Raw genomic sequence first — 14943 nt, forward strand, 5'->3', positions numbered from 1 at the left:
CCCAAATCCCCCCCAAATCCCCCCAAATTCACCCTAAATCCCCCAAATCCCCCCAAATCCCTACCAACCCCCCCCAAAGCCTCAAAATCCCCCAAATTCACCCCAAATCCCGTCAAATCCCCCAAATTCACCCCAAATCCCCCTGAATCCCCCCCAAATCCCCCCAAATTCACCCCAAATCCCCCAAATTCACCCCAAATGCCCCCAAATCCCCCCAAATTCACCCAAATCCCCCAAATCCCCCCCAAATCCCCCCAAATCCCCCCAAATTCACCCCAAATCCCTCAAATCCCCCCAAATCCCTACCGCCCCCCCCCCAAAACCCTCAAAATCCCCCAAATCCCCCCAATCTCCCCCAAATCCCCCCGAATCCCCCCGAATCCCCACCGCCCCCCCCAACCCCTCAAAATCCCCCCCAATCCGCCCCAAATCGCCGATCGCACGCGACGCCTTCGTTCCCCCTGCAGCCTTTATTCCCCAATAAATACCCCGCAGCGGGCGGGGGATAAATAAAACCCTACAAAAATAAACATTTACCGCCCCGACCCCCCCGCCGCCGCCGCCGCCGCCGCCGCCGCCCTGGGCCCTACACGGTAGGGCCGCGGCCCCATAAATTACATAAATACGGCAATAAATAACGCCCCCCCCCCATAAATAACGCGCCCTCCCCCAAAATACGAGGGGTGCGCACCCCAAACCCCCCCTCCCCAAAACAACACCGCGTTCACTCTGGTCCCTACTGACGCCTCCGCCCCGCTCCCCTCCCGCCCCGCGCCGTTCACTCTGGTCCCTACCGACGTCTCCGCCTCTCCCCCTCCCCAGCGTCCCCCCTTCCTTTAACCCCCCCCCGGGTCTCAGTCGACCCCCACCACCCCGAAATAGGCCTGCCCCCCCCCGTGGAGGTCGAGGAAGTGCGCCGCCGTGGTGGTGGCCGCCAGCTGGTCGCCGCGCCGCAGCTGGAAGACGGCGCCCTGGTAGAGCGACTCGAACCACAGCTGCCGCCCCCCCCCCGGCGGCTCCCCCGGCCCCCCCGGCCTCCCCTTCCGCCCCCCACCCCCCAGCCCCGGCGCCTCCGGCGGCTCCCCCCGGCGCCGGGGCAGACGGAGCGGACGGCGGTGAGCAGGGGCACGTCGCGGGGGTACTCCTCGGAGAAGCGGCTGACCGAGAGGCGCAGGGGGGCGGCGGCGTGGCGGGGGGGCAGCGCCCCCTGGAAGGCGGCGGCGGCGTAGACGAAGTAGAGGCCGTCCCGCGGCACCACCAGCTTGTTGCCCCGCAGCCGCACCCCGTTGCGCACCACCGACGGCGCCACGCGGTCGTCCCACACCGGGCCCCCCGGCGACGAGGAGGAGGCTGGGGGGGGGGGGGAAAAAGGGGGTTACGGGGGGGCCGCGGGGCTCTGGGTTGGGCCTGGGGCCCCCACGGCCCCATAAATGGCCCCACGGCCCCATAAACGGCCCCCCGGCCCTATAAACGCCCCGTGATCCTATAAACGCCCCGTGGTCCTATAAACGGCGCCACAGCCCCGTAGACACCCCGTGGTCCCATAGGCACCCCCTGGCCCTACAGACACCCCATAGGCGCCCCACAGCCCTACAGACACCCCATAGGCACCCCAATGGCCCTACAGACACCCCACGGCCCTATAAATACCCCCAGGGCCCTACAGACACACTATAGACATCCTGTGCCCCTATAGACACCCCGTGGCCCCATACAGACACCCCATGGCCCCACACTGCAGACACCCTACAGACACCCCATGGCCCTATAAATAGCCCCACGGCCCTACAGACACCCTATAGACACCCCGTGCCCCTATAGGCTCCCAATGGCCCTGTAGATACTCTATAGACACCCCCTGACCCTACACACACCCCATGGCCCTACAGACACCCTACAGACACCCCATGGCCCCATAGGCACCCCAATGGCTCTACAGACACCACACGGCCCTATAAATAGCCCCACGGCCCTAAAGACACCCTATAGACACCCCGCACCCCTATAGGCACCCAATGGCCCCGTAGATACTCTATAGACACCCCCTGACCCTACACACACCCCAATGGTCCTATAGACACCCCATAGCCCTATAGACACCCCAATAGCCCCACAGACACCCCAGTGACCCCACAGATACCCCATGGCCCTATAAATGACTCCACGACCCTACAGACACCCCAACAGCCGTATAGACACCCCACGACCCTACAGACACCCCACGACCCTACAGACACCCTACGACCCTACAGACACCCCAACCGCCCTACAGACACCCCACGACCCTACAGACACCCCACGACCCTACAGACACCCCAATGGCCCTATAGACACCCCAACGGCCCTATAGACACCCCAACGGCCCTACACACACCCCAACAGCCCTACAGACCACCCCACGGCCCTACAGACACCCCACGGCCCTACAGACACCCCACGGCCCTACAGACACCCCAATGGCCCTACAGACACCCCACAACCCTACAGACACCCCATGACCCTACAGACACCCAAACGGCCCTACAGACACCCCAACGGCCCTACAGACACCCCATGGCCCTACAGACACCCCAACGGCCCTACAGACACCCCAACGGCCCTATAGACACCCCAACGGCCCTACAGACATCCCACGACCCTACAGACACCCCATGACCCTACAGACACCCCAACGGCCCTACAGACACCCCCAACGGCCCTATAGGCACCCCACGGCCCTACAGACACCCCAACGGCTCCTACAGACACCCCATGACCCTATAGACACCCCAATGGCCCTACAGACACCCCACGACCCTACAGACACCCCAACAGCCCTACAGACACCCCAACGGCCCTATAGGCACCCCACGACCCTACAGACACCCCAACGGCCCTATAGACACCCCATGACCCTACAGACACCCCACGACCCTACAGACACCCCAACGGCCCTACAGACACCCCACGACCCTATAGGCACCCCAACAGCCCTATAGACACCCCAACGGCCCTATAGACACCCAACGGCCCTACAGACACCCCAACGGCTCCTACAGACACCCCATGACCCTACAGACACCCCACGACCCTATAGGCACCCCAACAGCCCTATAGACACCCCAACGGCCCTACAGACACCCCAACAGCCCTACAGACACCCCAACGGCCCTATAGACACCCCACGGCCCTACAGACACCCCCCGACCCTACACACAACCCCCGCTCTCCCTACCCCCCCGTGCCCCCCGGCCCCTATATCCCGCCACCCCCCCGCTGCCCAGCTCCCCCCGCGTCGCCCCGGCCCCGAATCCCCCGACACCCCCAAACCCCAAACCCCAAACCCCAACCCCAAACCCCAACCCCAAACCCCAAACCCCCCCGCTCACCCACGACGTGCGCCGCCGGTTTGTCCCCGCGCGCCGCCTGCAGCTCCACGGGCGCCGGGCGGGGCCCTGGGGACGGGGGGGGACAATGGGGTCAGGGGGGAACGGGGTCGGGGGGACAATGGGGTCAGGGGGACAATGGGGTTAATAGGGACAATGGGGTTAATAGGGACAATGGGGTCAGGGGGGAACGGGGTCGGGGGGACAATGGGGTCAGGGGGACAATGGGGTTAATAGGGACAATGGGGTTCATAGGGACAATGGGGTTAATAGGGACAATGGGGTCAGGGGGGAACGGGGTCAGGGGGGAACGGGGTTGGGGGGACAATGGGGTCAGGGGCACAATGGGGTCAGGGGGACAATGGTGTTAATAGGGACAATGGGGTCAGGGGGGGAACGGGGTCAGGGGCACAATGGGGTCAGGGGGGAACGGGGTCGGGGGGGAACAGGGTTAATAGGGACAATGGGGTGAGGGGGACAATGGGGTTAATAGGGACAATGGAGTGAGGGGGACAATGGGGTTAATAGGGACAATGGGGTTCATAAGGACAATGGGCTTAATAAGGACAATGGGGTTCATAAGGACAATGGTGTTAATAGGGACAATGGGGTCAGGGGGACAATGGGGTCAGGGGCACAATGGGGTTAATAGGGACAATGGGGTTAATAGGGACAATGGGGTTAATAGGGACAAGGGGGTCAGGGGGACAATGGGGTTAATAGGGACAATGGGATCAGGGGCACAATGGGGTCAGGGGCACAATGGGGTCGGGGCACAATGGGGTCAGGGCACAATGGGGTTAATAGGGACAATGGGATCAGGGGCACAATGGGGTCAGGGGCACAATGGGGTCGGGGCACAATGGGGTCAGGGCACAATGGGGTCAGGGCACAATGGGGTTAATAGGGACAATGGGGTCAATAGAGACAATGGGGTCGGGGCACAATGGGGTTTCCGGGTGCCCGCGGGGGGGCACACGGGGACGTTCGTTGGGGTTCGGGGCCGGTTTGGGGGGCACTCACCGAGGGGGGGTGACCGGCGCCGCCGCGGGGTCCTGGGGGGAGAAAAGGGGTCAGCGGGGACGGGGCGGCAAGGATTTGGGGACGGGGGGGATTTGGGGACGGGGATTTGGGGACGGGGATTTGGGGACGGGGGGATTTGGGGACGGGGATTTGGGGACGGGGATTTGGGGACGGGGATTTGGGGATGGGGATTTGGGGACGGGGGGATTTGGGGACGGGGATTTGGGGACGGGGATTTGGGGACGGGGATTTGGGGACAGGATTTGGGCACGGGGATTTGGGGTCGGGGATTTGGGGACGGGGATTTGGGGACGGGGATTTGGGGACGGGGATTTGGGGACGGGGATTTGGGGTCGGGGATTTGGGGACGGGGATTTGGGGACGGGGATTTGGGGACGGGGATTTGGGGACGGGGATTTGGGGACGGGGATTTGGGGACAGGGATTTGGGGACGGGGATTTGGGCACGGGGATTTGGGGACAGGGATTTGGGGACGGGGGGATTTGGGGACGGGGATTTGGGGATGGGGGGATTTGGGGACAGGGATTTGGGGGTTTGGGGACGGGGATTTGGGGGTTTGGGGACACGGGGATTTGGGGACACGAAGATGTGGAGATTTGGGGACGGAGATTTGGGGACAGGAGAGTTTAGAGATTTGGGGACACGGGGATTTGGGAACACGGGGACACAAGGATTTAGGGACACGGAGATTCGGGGACGTGAGATTTGGGGACACGGGGATTTGGGGTCAGGGACACGGGGATTTGGGGACATGAAGATTTGGGGACGAGGGAACAGCGGGACCTGGGGACGGGAGGGTTTGGGGACGGGGACACAAAGATTTAGGGACACAGGGATTCAGGGACATGAGATTTGGGGACACGGGGATTTGGGGACAGGGGGATTTGGGGTTGGGAAGATTTGGGGACGGGGGACGTGGGGATTTAGGGACAGGAGGATTTGGGGACGGGGGATTTGGGGACGGGGGCATTTGGGGTCGGGGACATGGGGATTTGGGGACACGGGGATTTGGGGACAGGAGGATTTGGGGACACAGGGATTTGGGGTCGGGGACACAGGGATTTGGGGTCGGGAGGATTTGGGGACACGGGGATTTGGGGACATGAGATTTGGGGATGTGGGGATTTGGGGTCGGGGACATGGGGATTTGGGGTCAGGAGGATTTGGGGTCGGGGACACGGGGATTTAGGGACAGGAGAATTTGGGGACGCAGGGATTTGGGGTTGAGAGGATTTGGGGTCGGGGGGATTTGGGGTCGGGGGATTTGGGGACACGGGGATTTAGGGACGCGGGGATTTGTGGATGCGGGGATTTGGGGCCGGGGGGATTTGGGGCCGGGGGGATTTGGGGTCGGGGGATTTGGGGTCGGGGGCGCACCTCTGGCGTGGTCCCGGCGGCGCGCAGGGCCGGCGGCGGCAGCAGCAGCAGCAGCAGCAGCAGGGCGGTGGCAGCACCCATGGGTGCCCGGCGGCGGCGGTGGCGGCGGCGGGGGGGACGGGGGACACGGCTCTGCCCCGGCCCCGCCCCGGCCCCCCCTTTATGGCCCCGCCGCCCCCGCCCGGCTTTCCCGCGGGGAAACACGCGGTGACGCGGCCCCCCCCCCGCGCCCCCCCCCCCCCCCCCTTGGGCCCCCCCGGCCCCCCCCCCGCCTTCCCCACCCCCCCCACCCCATAACCCCCCGTAGGGTGACCCCAAATCCCCCCCGCCCCTCGTTAGCCCGCTAATTGCCCCCCCCAACCCCCCCCCCGGGGGCCGGATGCGGCCCAGCCGGGCTGGGGCCCCCCGCCCCCCCCCCCCCCCGCCCCCCCGGATGCGGCCCCGAAAGCAGAAGTGGGCGCCCGCCCCCACGGGGGGGGGGGGGGTTGGGGTTTCGGGTCCCCCCCCCCCGCACTCAGCACCCCGCAGCCTGTGGGTTTTTTTGGGGGGGGGCGGCCCCCCCCCCTTTTATTGCCCCCCCCACAGCGGTTTTGGGGGATTCCGCGGCGGCGGTTTCGGGGGGGCCCCGTCCCGGCGGCGGTTTCGAGTCCCCCCCCCCCCGGCCCCACAGCACGTGGGCCTGGGCACTGGGGGCAGTTATGGGGTGGGGGGGCAGTTATGGGGTGGTGGGGGGCAGTTATGGGGTGGTGGGGGGCACTTATGGGGCGGTGGGGGGCACTTATGGGGCGGCGGGGGGCAGTTATGGGGTGGGGGGCAGTTATGGGGTGGGGGGGCAGTTATAGGGTGGTGGGGGGCAGTTATGGGGTGGGGGGGGCAGTTATGGGGCACCGGGGGGCAGTTATGGGGTGGCGGGGGGCACTTATGGGGTGGGTGGGGGCAGTTATGGGGTGGGGGGGCACTTATGGGGTGGTGGGGGGCAGTTATGGGATGGGGGCAGTTATGGGGTGCTGGGGAGCAGTTATAGGGTGGGGGGGGGCACTTATGGGGTGGTGGGGGGCAGTTATGGGATGGGGGGGCAGTTATGGGGTGCTGGGGAGCAGTTATAGGGTGGGGGGGCACTTATGGGGTGGTGGGGGGCAGTTATGGGATGGGGGGGCAGTTATGGGGTGGGGGGGCACTTATGGGGGTGGTGGGGGGCAGTTATGGGATGGGGGGGCAGTTATGGGGTGGGGGGCAGTTATGGGGTGGCGGGGGGCACTTATGGGGTGCGGGGGCAGTTATGGGGCACTGGGGGGCAGTTATGGGGTGGGGGGGGCACTTATGGGGCACCGAGGGGCAGTTACCGATGGGCACATGGGGGGGGCACTTATGGGGCACTGAGGAGCAGTTATGGGCCCATATTGGGGGGGCATTTATGGAGCGGCGGGGGGCAGTTATGGGGTGGTGGGGGGCACTTATGGGGTGGTGGGGGGCAGTTATGGGGCACTGGGGGGCACTTATGGGGTTGGGGGGCAGTTATGGGGCACCGAGGGGCAGTTACCGATGGGCCCATATTGGGGGGGGGGCACTTGCGGGGCGCGAGGGGCACTTGTGGGCTGGGGGGGGCACTTAGGGGGCACTTATGGGGCAGCCCCCCCCATCCCACCCACGACCTGAGCTGGGGGGGGGGCACAAGGGGCAGCGAGCAGCGGCGCCCCCCGCCCCCCCCCCAAATCCCCCCCCCCAAATCCCCCCCCTCACCGGGCCATGTAGGCCCGCAGGCGGCGCTCCCAGGCCCTCTCGGCCTCCTCCGAGCGCCCCCCCTGGGCTTTCGGGGCCCCCCCCCGGCGCGGGGGGCTCGGCCACGGCGGCGGCGTCGCGGGGCCCGAAGTGGGTGACGCGGGGCCGGGGCCCCCCGGGCAGCCCAGCCCCCGGTGGTCCCGTTTGAGGAGGGTCTTGGGGGGTCTTGGCCCCCCCCCGGCCGGGCCCAGCCCCCCCGGCCGTCCCAGCCCCCCCGCAGCAGCAGGCGGAAGCCCACGTTGCTGGGGGGGATGTGGAAGGCGGGGGGGCGGCGGGGGGCCCCCCCGGGCCAGGAGGTGGGCGGTGGAGGCGCGGTGCCGGGCGGGGGGTCGCGGAAGTGGCAGCCGCAGGTGGGGCAGAAGCTGGGGGGGGGGGCAAAAAAGGGGGGGGGCGAGGTTAGAGAGGGGTTGGGGGGTAAAAGGAGTGGGGTTTTTTTTTGGGGGGGGGGGAAGGAAAATAAGGGGGGAAATGGGGTCACGGGGGGGGGGGCGGCGCTGCAGGCGGAAAAAGTGCGGCGGCGGCGGCGGCGGCGGGGGGGCCGGGCCCCCCGGGGACAGGAAGGCGGCGGGGATGGGGCGGGGGGGCGTTAACCCCCCCCCCCCCCCCCCGGGGGGGGCTGGGACCCCCTGGAACCCCCGCTAAGGGGGCCGGGGGCACCCCCGAGGGGTCTGGGACACCCCCGAGGGGTCTGGGACACCCCCGAGGGGTTTGGGACCCCCCAACCCCCCTGTTAAGGGGTCTGGGACTGCCCTGAGGGGCTCGGGACCCCCCCGGATGGTTTGGGACCCCCCGGACGGTTTGGGACCCCCCGGATGGTTTGGGACCCCCCCATAGGGTTTGGGACCCCCCCATAGGGTTTGGGACCCCCCCCAACCCCCCTGTTAAGGGGTCTGGGACTGCCCTGAAGGGCTCGGGACCCCCGGACGGTTTGGGACCCCCCATAGGGTTTGGGACCCCCCCATAGGGTTTGGGACCCCCCCGGATGGTTTGGGACCCCCCCCGGATGGTTTGGGACCCCCCATCGGGTTTGGGACCCCCTGAAGGGTCTGGGGACCCCCCCCGAGGGGTCTAGGACCCCCTGCAGCCCCCGTTAAGGAGCCGGGGGCTTCCCTGAAGGCTTTGGGACCCCCAAAAGGGTTTGGGACCCCCCCCCCAGGTTCTGGGACCCCCCTAAGGGATCTGGGACCCCCCCCAGGTTCTGGGACCCCCCAAGGGATCTGAGACCCCCCGAAGGGTCTGGAACCCCCCCCCCAGGTTCTGGGACCCCCTAAGGGATCTGGGACCCCCCAGGTTCTGGGACCCCCAAAGCAGGGTTTGGGACCCCCCCCAGGTTCTGGGACCCCCTACGGGATCTGGGGCACCCCTAAAGGGTCTGGGACCCCCTAAGGGATCTGAGACCCCCCTGAAGGGTCTGGGCCCCCCCCCCCCCTGTTAAGGGGTCTGGGCCCCCCCGGGAGAGTTTGGGCCCCCCAAACGGTTTGGGCCCCCCCCCCGAAGGGGTCCGGGCTGCGAACTCACCTCCCAGCCTCCTCCCGGGCCTCCCCCTCCCCGCTCATCGTCCCCTCGTCGTCCCCGCGTGCCGGCCCCTCGCGCTTGTCCTCGGCCTCGGCCCCGGCGTCCCCCGCGGCTGCTTGGCCTTCGTCTCCTCCTCCTCCTCCTCCTCCTCCTCCTCCTCCTTCCTCCCCTCGTCCCCCGGCGGCGGCCTCCACTCCCGCAGCAGCCTGGCGAGCGCGCGGTGCCCGGCTCCCCGCGCCAGCCGCTCGGCCTCGCGCCTGCCCTGGGCGCCGCGGCCCAGCAGGTAGCGCACGGCGCGGGCGCGCCCGGCCCTGGCGGCGCACATCAGCGCGCTCCAGGCGAAGGCGTCGCGGAAGCCCGCGTCGCCGCCCTCGCGCTCCAGCAGGCGCCGCAGCGCCGCCACGTCCCCCTCCTGCGCCGCCCGCAGCAGCGCGTGGCCCTGCCGCTCCCGGAGGGCCGCGGGGGACGGGGCGGCGGCGGCGGCGGGGTCGCTGACGGCGGCGGCGGCGGCGGTGGCGGCGGCGTCGCGCGGCCGAGCACGAGGCTCTCGTAGAAGCGCCGCGCCTCGGCCCCCGCGGAGTCGCCGTGGTCCGGGGGCCGGGGGCTCGGCTCGGGGGCGGGCTCGGCGCGCAGCCCGTCCTTCCAGCCGCCCGCCGGGTCCCGGGCCCGGGTGAAGGCGATGAGGTGCGCCATGGGCGGCCGGGGCCTAGGCCGGGCTTCGGGCGGAGGGCTAGGCCGCGGTTGCCGCGGTGACGGCGCACTGCGCGTGCGCGGCGAGGGCGAGGCGGGCGGGCCGGGCCGGGGTCGCCATGGTAACGGGCCAGTGCGCATGTGCGGCGCTCCCTCACTCGTAGCCCCTCGCGCCGCGCCGCGGTCACCATGGTGACGCCCCCGACGCGCATGCGCAACGCGCGGCTGCGCGCAGCCCTTCGCTCAGGCCGCGATCAGCACCACGGCGACGGCTGAACGCGCACGCGCGGCGCCGCCCGTGCGCACGCGCGCTGCCGCAGCCACGCCCCGCACCGCGGCCCCCACCGCGCCCCGCGCCCCGCCGCGCGCTGCACGCCGGGAGTTGTAGTCCGGCGGCCGGCCTGGCGCCGCGCGAGGCCCGACGGGAGCGCGCCTCCGGGACTACACCTCCCGTCGGGGGCCGGGCGCGGGCGGCGCAGGCGCGGTGAGGGCGGAGCGGGTCGGGCCCGGCGCGGCGCGGCGCGGGCAGGGCCTTGGGGGCGAGGCGGCGGCGGCTGCGGGCCGGGGGCGGCCGCGGGGCCCGGCGCCATGAGCAGCTCCGAGGAGGTGTCCTGGATCTCCTGGTTCTGCGGCCTGCGCGGCAACGAGTTCTTCTGCGAGGTGGGGGCGGGGGGGGGCCACCGGGACGGGGCGGGGGGGCACCGAGTGGGGGGGGGCTGGGTAACGGGGGGGGGTCCCGGGTAACGGGGGGGGGTCCCAGGATAAAAGGGGGGGCACCCAATAAAGGGGGGGGGTCTAGGATAAAAGGGGGGGTCCCGAGTAACGGGGCGGGGTCCCGGGACAAGGGGGGGGGTCCCGGGTAACGGGGGGGGGTCCCGGGACAAGGGGGGCACCCAATAAAGGGGGGGTCCCGGGTAACGGGGGTCTAGGATAAAAGGGGGGTCCCGGGAAACGGGGGGTCCCGGGACAAGGGGGGGCTGGGTAACGGGGGGGTCCTGGGTAACGGGGGGGGTCTACGATAAAAGGGGGGGTCCCGGGTAACGGAGGGGGGTCCCGGGACAAGGGGGGGCACCCAATAAAGGGGGGGGCTGGGTAACGGGGGGGTCCCGGGACAAGGGGGGAGGGGGGCACCGAGTGGGGGCACCCAATAAAGGGGGGGGTCCCGGGTAACGGGGGGGTACCGGGACAAGGGGGGCACCCAATAAAGGGGGGGCTGGGTAACGGGGGGGGGTCTAGAATAAAAGGGGGGTCCTGGGTAACAGGGGGGGTCCCGGGACAAGGGGGGGCACCCAATAAAGGGGGGTCTAGGATAAAAGGGGGGGTCCCGGGACAAGGGGGGGGCACTGAGTAAGGGGGGCACCCAATAAAGGGGGGAGTCGTGGGTAATGGGGGGGGGCACCGGGATAAGGGGGGCACGAGTAAAGGGGTTTCTGGTAAAGGGGGGTCCCAGGTAAGAGGGGGCGTCCCGGGTAAAGGGGGGCCCCCAGTAAAGGGGAGAGCTCCCAAATAATGCGGGGGGTTTGGGGATCAAGGGGGGTCTCAAGTAATGGGGGGGTCTGTGAATAAGGGGGGGTCCTGAGGAAAGGGGGGAGTTGGGAGTTTGGGGGGGGGTGAATAAAGGGGGGGTCAGATAACGGGGGGTTTGGGTAAAGGGGGGGGTCCTGAATAAGTGGGGGTGGGGTAAGGGGAGGGTGTCCTGAGAAAAGGGGGGTACGGAATAAAAGGGGGGCTGTAATAAAGGGGGGTCCCGAGTAAAGGGAGGGGGCTTGAGTAAAGTGGGGGTGGTGCTGGGTAAAGGGGGGGTCTCGAATTAAGGAGGAGGGGGACGGTAAAAGGGGAAAGTTGTAAATAAAGGAGAGGGACCCAGAGTAAAGGGGGGTCCCCAAATTAAGGGGGTCCCGAATAAGGGGCGCCCCCCAGGTGGACGAGGACTACATCCAGGACAAGTTCAACCTGACGGGGCTCAACGAGCAGGTCCCGCACTACCGCCAGGCGCTCGACATGATCCTCGACCTCGAGCCAGGTGGGGGCTCGGGGGGTTTGGGGAGCTGGAGGGGGGGTCCTGGGGGCGCCCCCTCCCCCCGCTGACCCCCCCCCGGCCCGTTTTTCCCCCCCCCACAGACGAGGAGCTGGAGGATAACCCCAACCAGAGCGACCTGATCGAGCAGGCGGCCGAGATGCTCTACGGCCTCATCCACGCCCGCTACATCCTCACCAACCGCGGCATCGCCCAGATGGTGCGGCCCCAAGCCCCCCAAGTCCTGAAGCCCCCCCCCAAGTCTCTGAACCCCCCCCGGACCCCCCCGATCTCCTTTTTTCCCTCCCCCCCAGTTGGAGAAGTACCAGCAGGGAGACTTCGGGTACTGCCCCCGCGTCTACTGCGAGAACCAGCCCATGCTGCCCATCGGTACGGGGGGGGTCTTGGGGGGTCCTGGGGGGTCTCGGGGCTTGGGGGGCGGATTTGGGGGGCTGGGGGTTATGGGGAGGGGGCCGGGGGGTCAGGTTGTGGGGCTGGCGGGGGATCGAGGGGGTCAGGGGGTGTGGGGAGGGGGTTAGGGGGTGTGGGGGGGTCTTGGAGGGTTTGGGGGGTCCTGGGGGGTCACGGAGGTGGGGGGGGGGATTTGGGGGGCCTGGGGTTATGGGGAGGGGGCCGGGGGGTCAGGTTGTGGGGTTGGCGGGGAATCGAGGGGGTCAGGGGGGTGTGGGGAGGGGTTTAGGGGGATGGGGGGGGTCTTGGAGGGTTCGGGGGGTCCTGGGGGGTCACGGAGGTGGGGGATTTGGGGGGCCTGGGGGTTATGGGGAGGGGGCCGGGGGGTCAGGTTGTGGGGCTGGCGGGGGATCGAGGGGGTCAGGGGGTGTGGGGAGGGGGTTAGGGGGTGTGGGGGTCTTAGGGGGGTTTGGGGGGCTCCTGGGGGGTCACGGAGGGGGGGGATTTGGGGAGGGGGCTGGGGTGATCGGAGGGGGTGGGGGCTCTGTGGGGCTGTGGGGGGGGGGTTTGGGGCTCAGGAGGGTTTTGGGGGGGCCGTGGGGGGGGGGGCTTTGGGGGGGAGCAGGGGGGCTCTGGGCCCCTCGGGGGGCCGGGATCCATGGGGAGGGGTCTGCGCTTCGGGGGCCCCGAGGAGCTGGGGGCTCTGCGGGGCCGGGCTTCGCCTGGGGGGGGTCTCAGGGGCTGTGTCCGTATCTTGGGGGTCCCCAAGCCCCCCCCCGTGCCCCCCCGCAACCCCCCAGGGCTGTCGGACGTCCCGGGGGAGGCGACGGCGGCCGCGGCGCCCCGAGGCGCCGCGATCGGGGTTTTACGGGGCCGGGGCGTTTCCGGGTGGGTTTTGGGGGTCAGGCTTTATTTGGGGGGGTCTCGGGGGCCGTATCTATATTTGCGGGGTCCGTGCCCCCCCCCCAGGGCTGTCGGACATCCCCGGGGAGGCGATGGTGAAGCTGTACTGCCCCAAGTGCATGGACGTCTACACGCCCAAGTCCTCGCGGCACCACCACACCGACGGCGCCTACTTCGGCACCGGCTTCCCCCACATGCTCTTCATGGTGCACCCCGAGTACCGCCCCAAGCGGCCCGCCAACCAGTTCGTGCCCAGGTGGGGGCCGCGGGGGGGGGGGGCTGGAGGGGGGCGTTGGGGGGGCTGGGGGGCCGGCGGAGGGCCTGGGGGGGATTTGGGGGGGTTGGGGGGGTCATTGGGGGATTTGGGGGGGCTGGGGGGGGGTCGTTGGGGGATTTGGGGGGGGGGCTGGGGGGGTCACTGGGGGATTTGGGGGGGCTGGGGGCAGTTGGGGGGATTTGGGGGGGCTGGAGGGGGTCATTGGGGGATTTGGGGGCTGGGGGCCATTGGAGGGCCTGGGGGGGATTTGGGGGGTTGTGGGGGATTGGAGGGGGACTGGAGGGACTCAGGGGGCGTTGGGGGGCTGCGGGGGTCATTGGGGGATTTGGGAGGGGGCTCAGGGGGCATTGGGGGCCTGGGGGGGATTTGGGGGCTGGGGGGTCGTTGGGGGATTTGGGGGGGCTGGGGGGCCGTCGGAGGACCTTAGGGAGGGTTTGGGGGGGCTGGGGGGGGATTGGGGGGGGGGTTGAAAGGGGTTTTTGGGGGGGGATTTGGGGGGCGGCTGGGGGGTCTTCGGGGAGATTGGGGGGATTGGGGGGATTTGGGGGCTGGGAGGGGTTTGGAGGGGCTGGGGGGGGTGGAGGGTCTTTGGGGGGGTTGGGGGGTTGGGGGCATTGGGGGGGGGTTGGTGGAGGGGGGGGGGGGGGGGATTGGAGGGGATTTGGGGGGGCCTGGGGAGGATTAGGGGGCATTTGGGGCGGGCGCTGGGGGCTCTGTGGGGCCGGGGGGGGATTGGGTGAGCTCGGGGGGATTTGGGGGGGGGGGGCTCAGCGGGTTTTGGGGCACGGGGGGTGGGGGTCCGGGTTTTGTCAGCACCGCCCCCCAGGCTGTACGGGTTCAAGATCCACCCGATGGCGTACCAGCTGCAGCTGCAGGCCGCCAGCAACTTCAAGAGCCCGGTGAAAACCATCCGCTGAGCCCCCCCCGCGCCCCCGGGGGCCGGACCCCCCCCGCCCCCGTTTTGTCCTTAATTTCCTTTATTTTGGGGCCCGGAGCCGCCCCGAGCCCCCGCGCGTCGCCGGACGCAGGAATAAAAAAGTGGAGAAAACAAAAATGGTTTTTTTTTGGGGGGGGGGCTCCGAATCCGCGGCGTTTGGGCCCAAAGCGGTGGGAGGGGGCACTGGGGGGGGGGGCAGAGGGGGATGCTGGATTTTGGGTGCCCGGCCCCAAAATTTGGGGCGGTTTGGGGGCGTTTGGGGTGGTTTGAGGACGTTTGGTAAGGTTTTGCGTTTTAGGGGGCGGTTTGGGGACGTTATCAGCGCTTTTGGGTCGTTTTCAGCCGATTCTGAGGCGGGGTGAGCGCGGTTGAGGCCGAGGTTTGGTTTTTGGGGTGGTTTTGGGGACGTTTAGTGAGGTTTAAGGGCTTTGCGGGGTGATTTGGGGAAATTAACAACGCTTTGGGGGCATTTTGAGGGGATCCTGAGGTGGGGTGAGCACGTTTGAGGCCGAGGTTTGGGGTGGTTTGGGGTGGTTTGGGGCATTTTTGGGGATTTCGGGTTGGTATTGCGGCATTTCGGGGGTGGTTGGGGGCAGTTTGGGTGGCCTTGGTGCATTTTGGGGGCGTT

General features: G+C 68.7%; 3 protein-coding genes across 3 annotated transcripts; 1 reads left to right on the plus strand and 2 right to left on the minus strand.

Annotated features, from left to right (window-relative positions):
- Positions 1-847: 847 nt before the first annotated feature.
- LOC136788410 (tumor necrosis factor-like) lies at positions 848-3459 on the minus strand (the record flags this gene model as incomplete). The annotated part of the gene is given in 3 exon segments (XM_066986909.1): positions 848-1033; positions 1036-1350; positions 3369-3459. Coding segments are annotated over 3 exon segments (585 nt in total), but the record flags the coding sequence as incomplete, so codon positions are not given.
- Positions 3460-7394: 3935 nt separating this feature from the next.
- Positions 7395-10025, minus strand: GPANK1 (G-patch domain and ankyrin repeats 1). The gene is given in 5 exon segments (XM_066986625.1): positions 7395-7687; positions 7690-7770; positions 7773-7927; positions 9119-9552; positions 9555-10025. Coding segments are annotated over 5 exon segments (1182 nt in total). The 5' UTR covers positions 9774-10025.
- Positions 10026-10252: 227 nt separating this feature from the next.
- On the plus strand, positions 10253-14320 carry CSNK2B (casein kinase 2 beta). Its single transcript, XM_066986629.1, has 6 exons — positions 10253-10430; positions 11691-11793; positions 11892-12007; positions 12102-12177; positions 13168-13357; positions 14205-14320. The coding sequence occupies exons 1-6, from the start codon at positions 10359-10361 to the stop codon at positions 14293-14295; spliced, it is 648 nt and encodes a 215-aa protein (XP_066842730.1). The 5' UTR covers positions 10253-10358; the 3' UTR covers positions 14296-14320.
- The last annotated feature ends 623 nt before the right edge of the window (positions 14321-14943 follow it).

Source organism: Anser cygnoides, chromosome 35, assembly GCF_040182565.1.
Source record: "Anser cygnoides isolate HZ-2024a breed goose chromosome 35, Taihu_goose_T2T_genome, whole genome shotgun sequence".
NCBI lineage: Eukaryota > Metazoa > Chordata > Aves > Anseriformes > Anatidae > Anser > Anser cygnoides.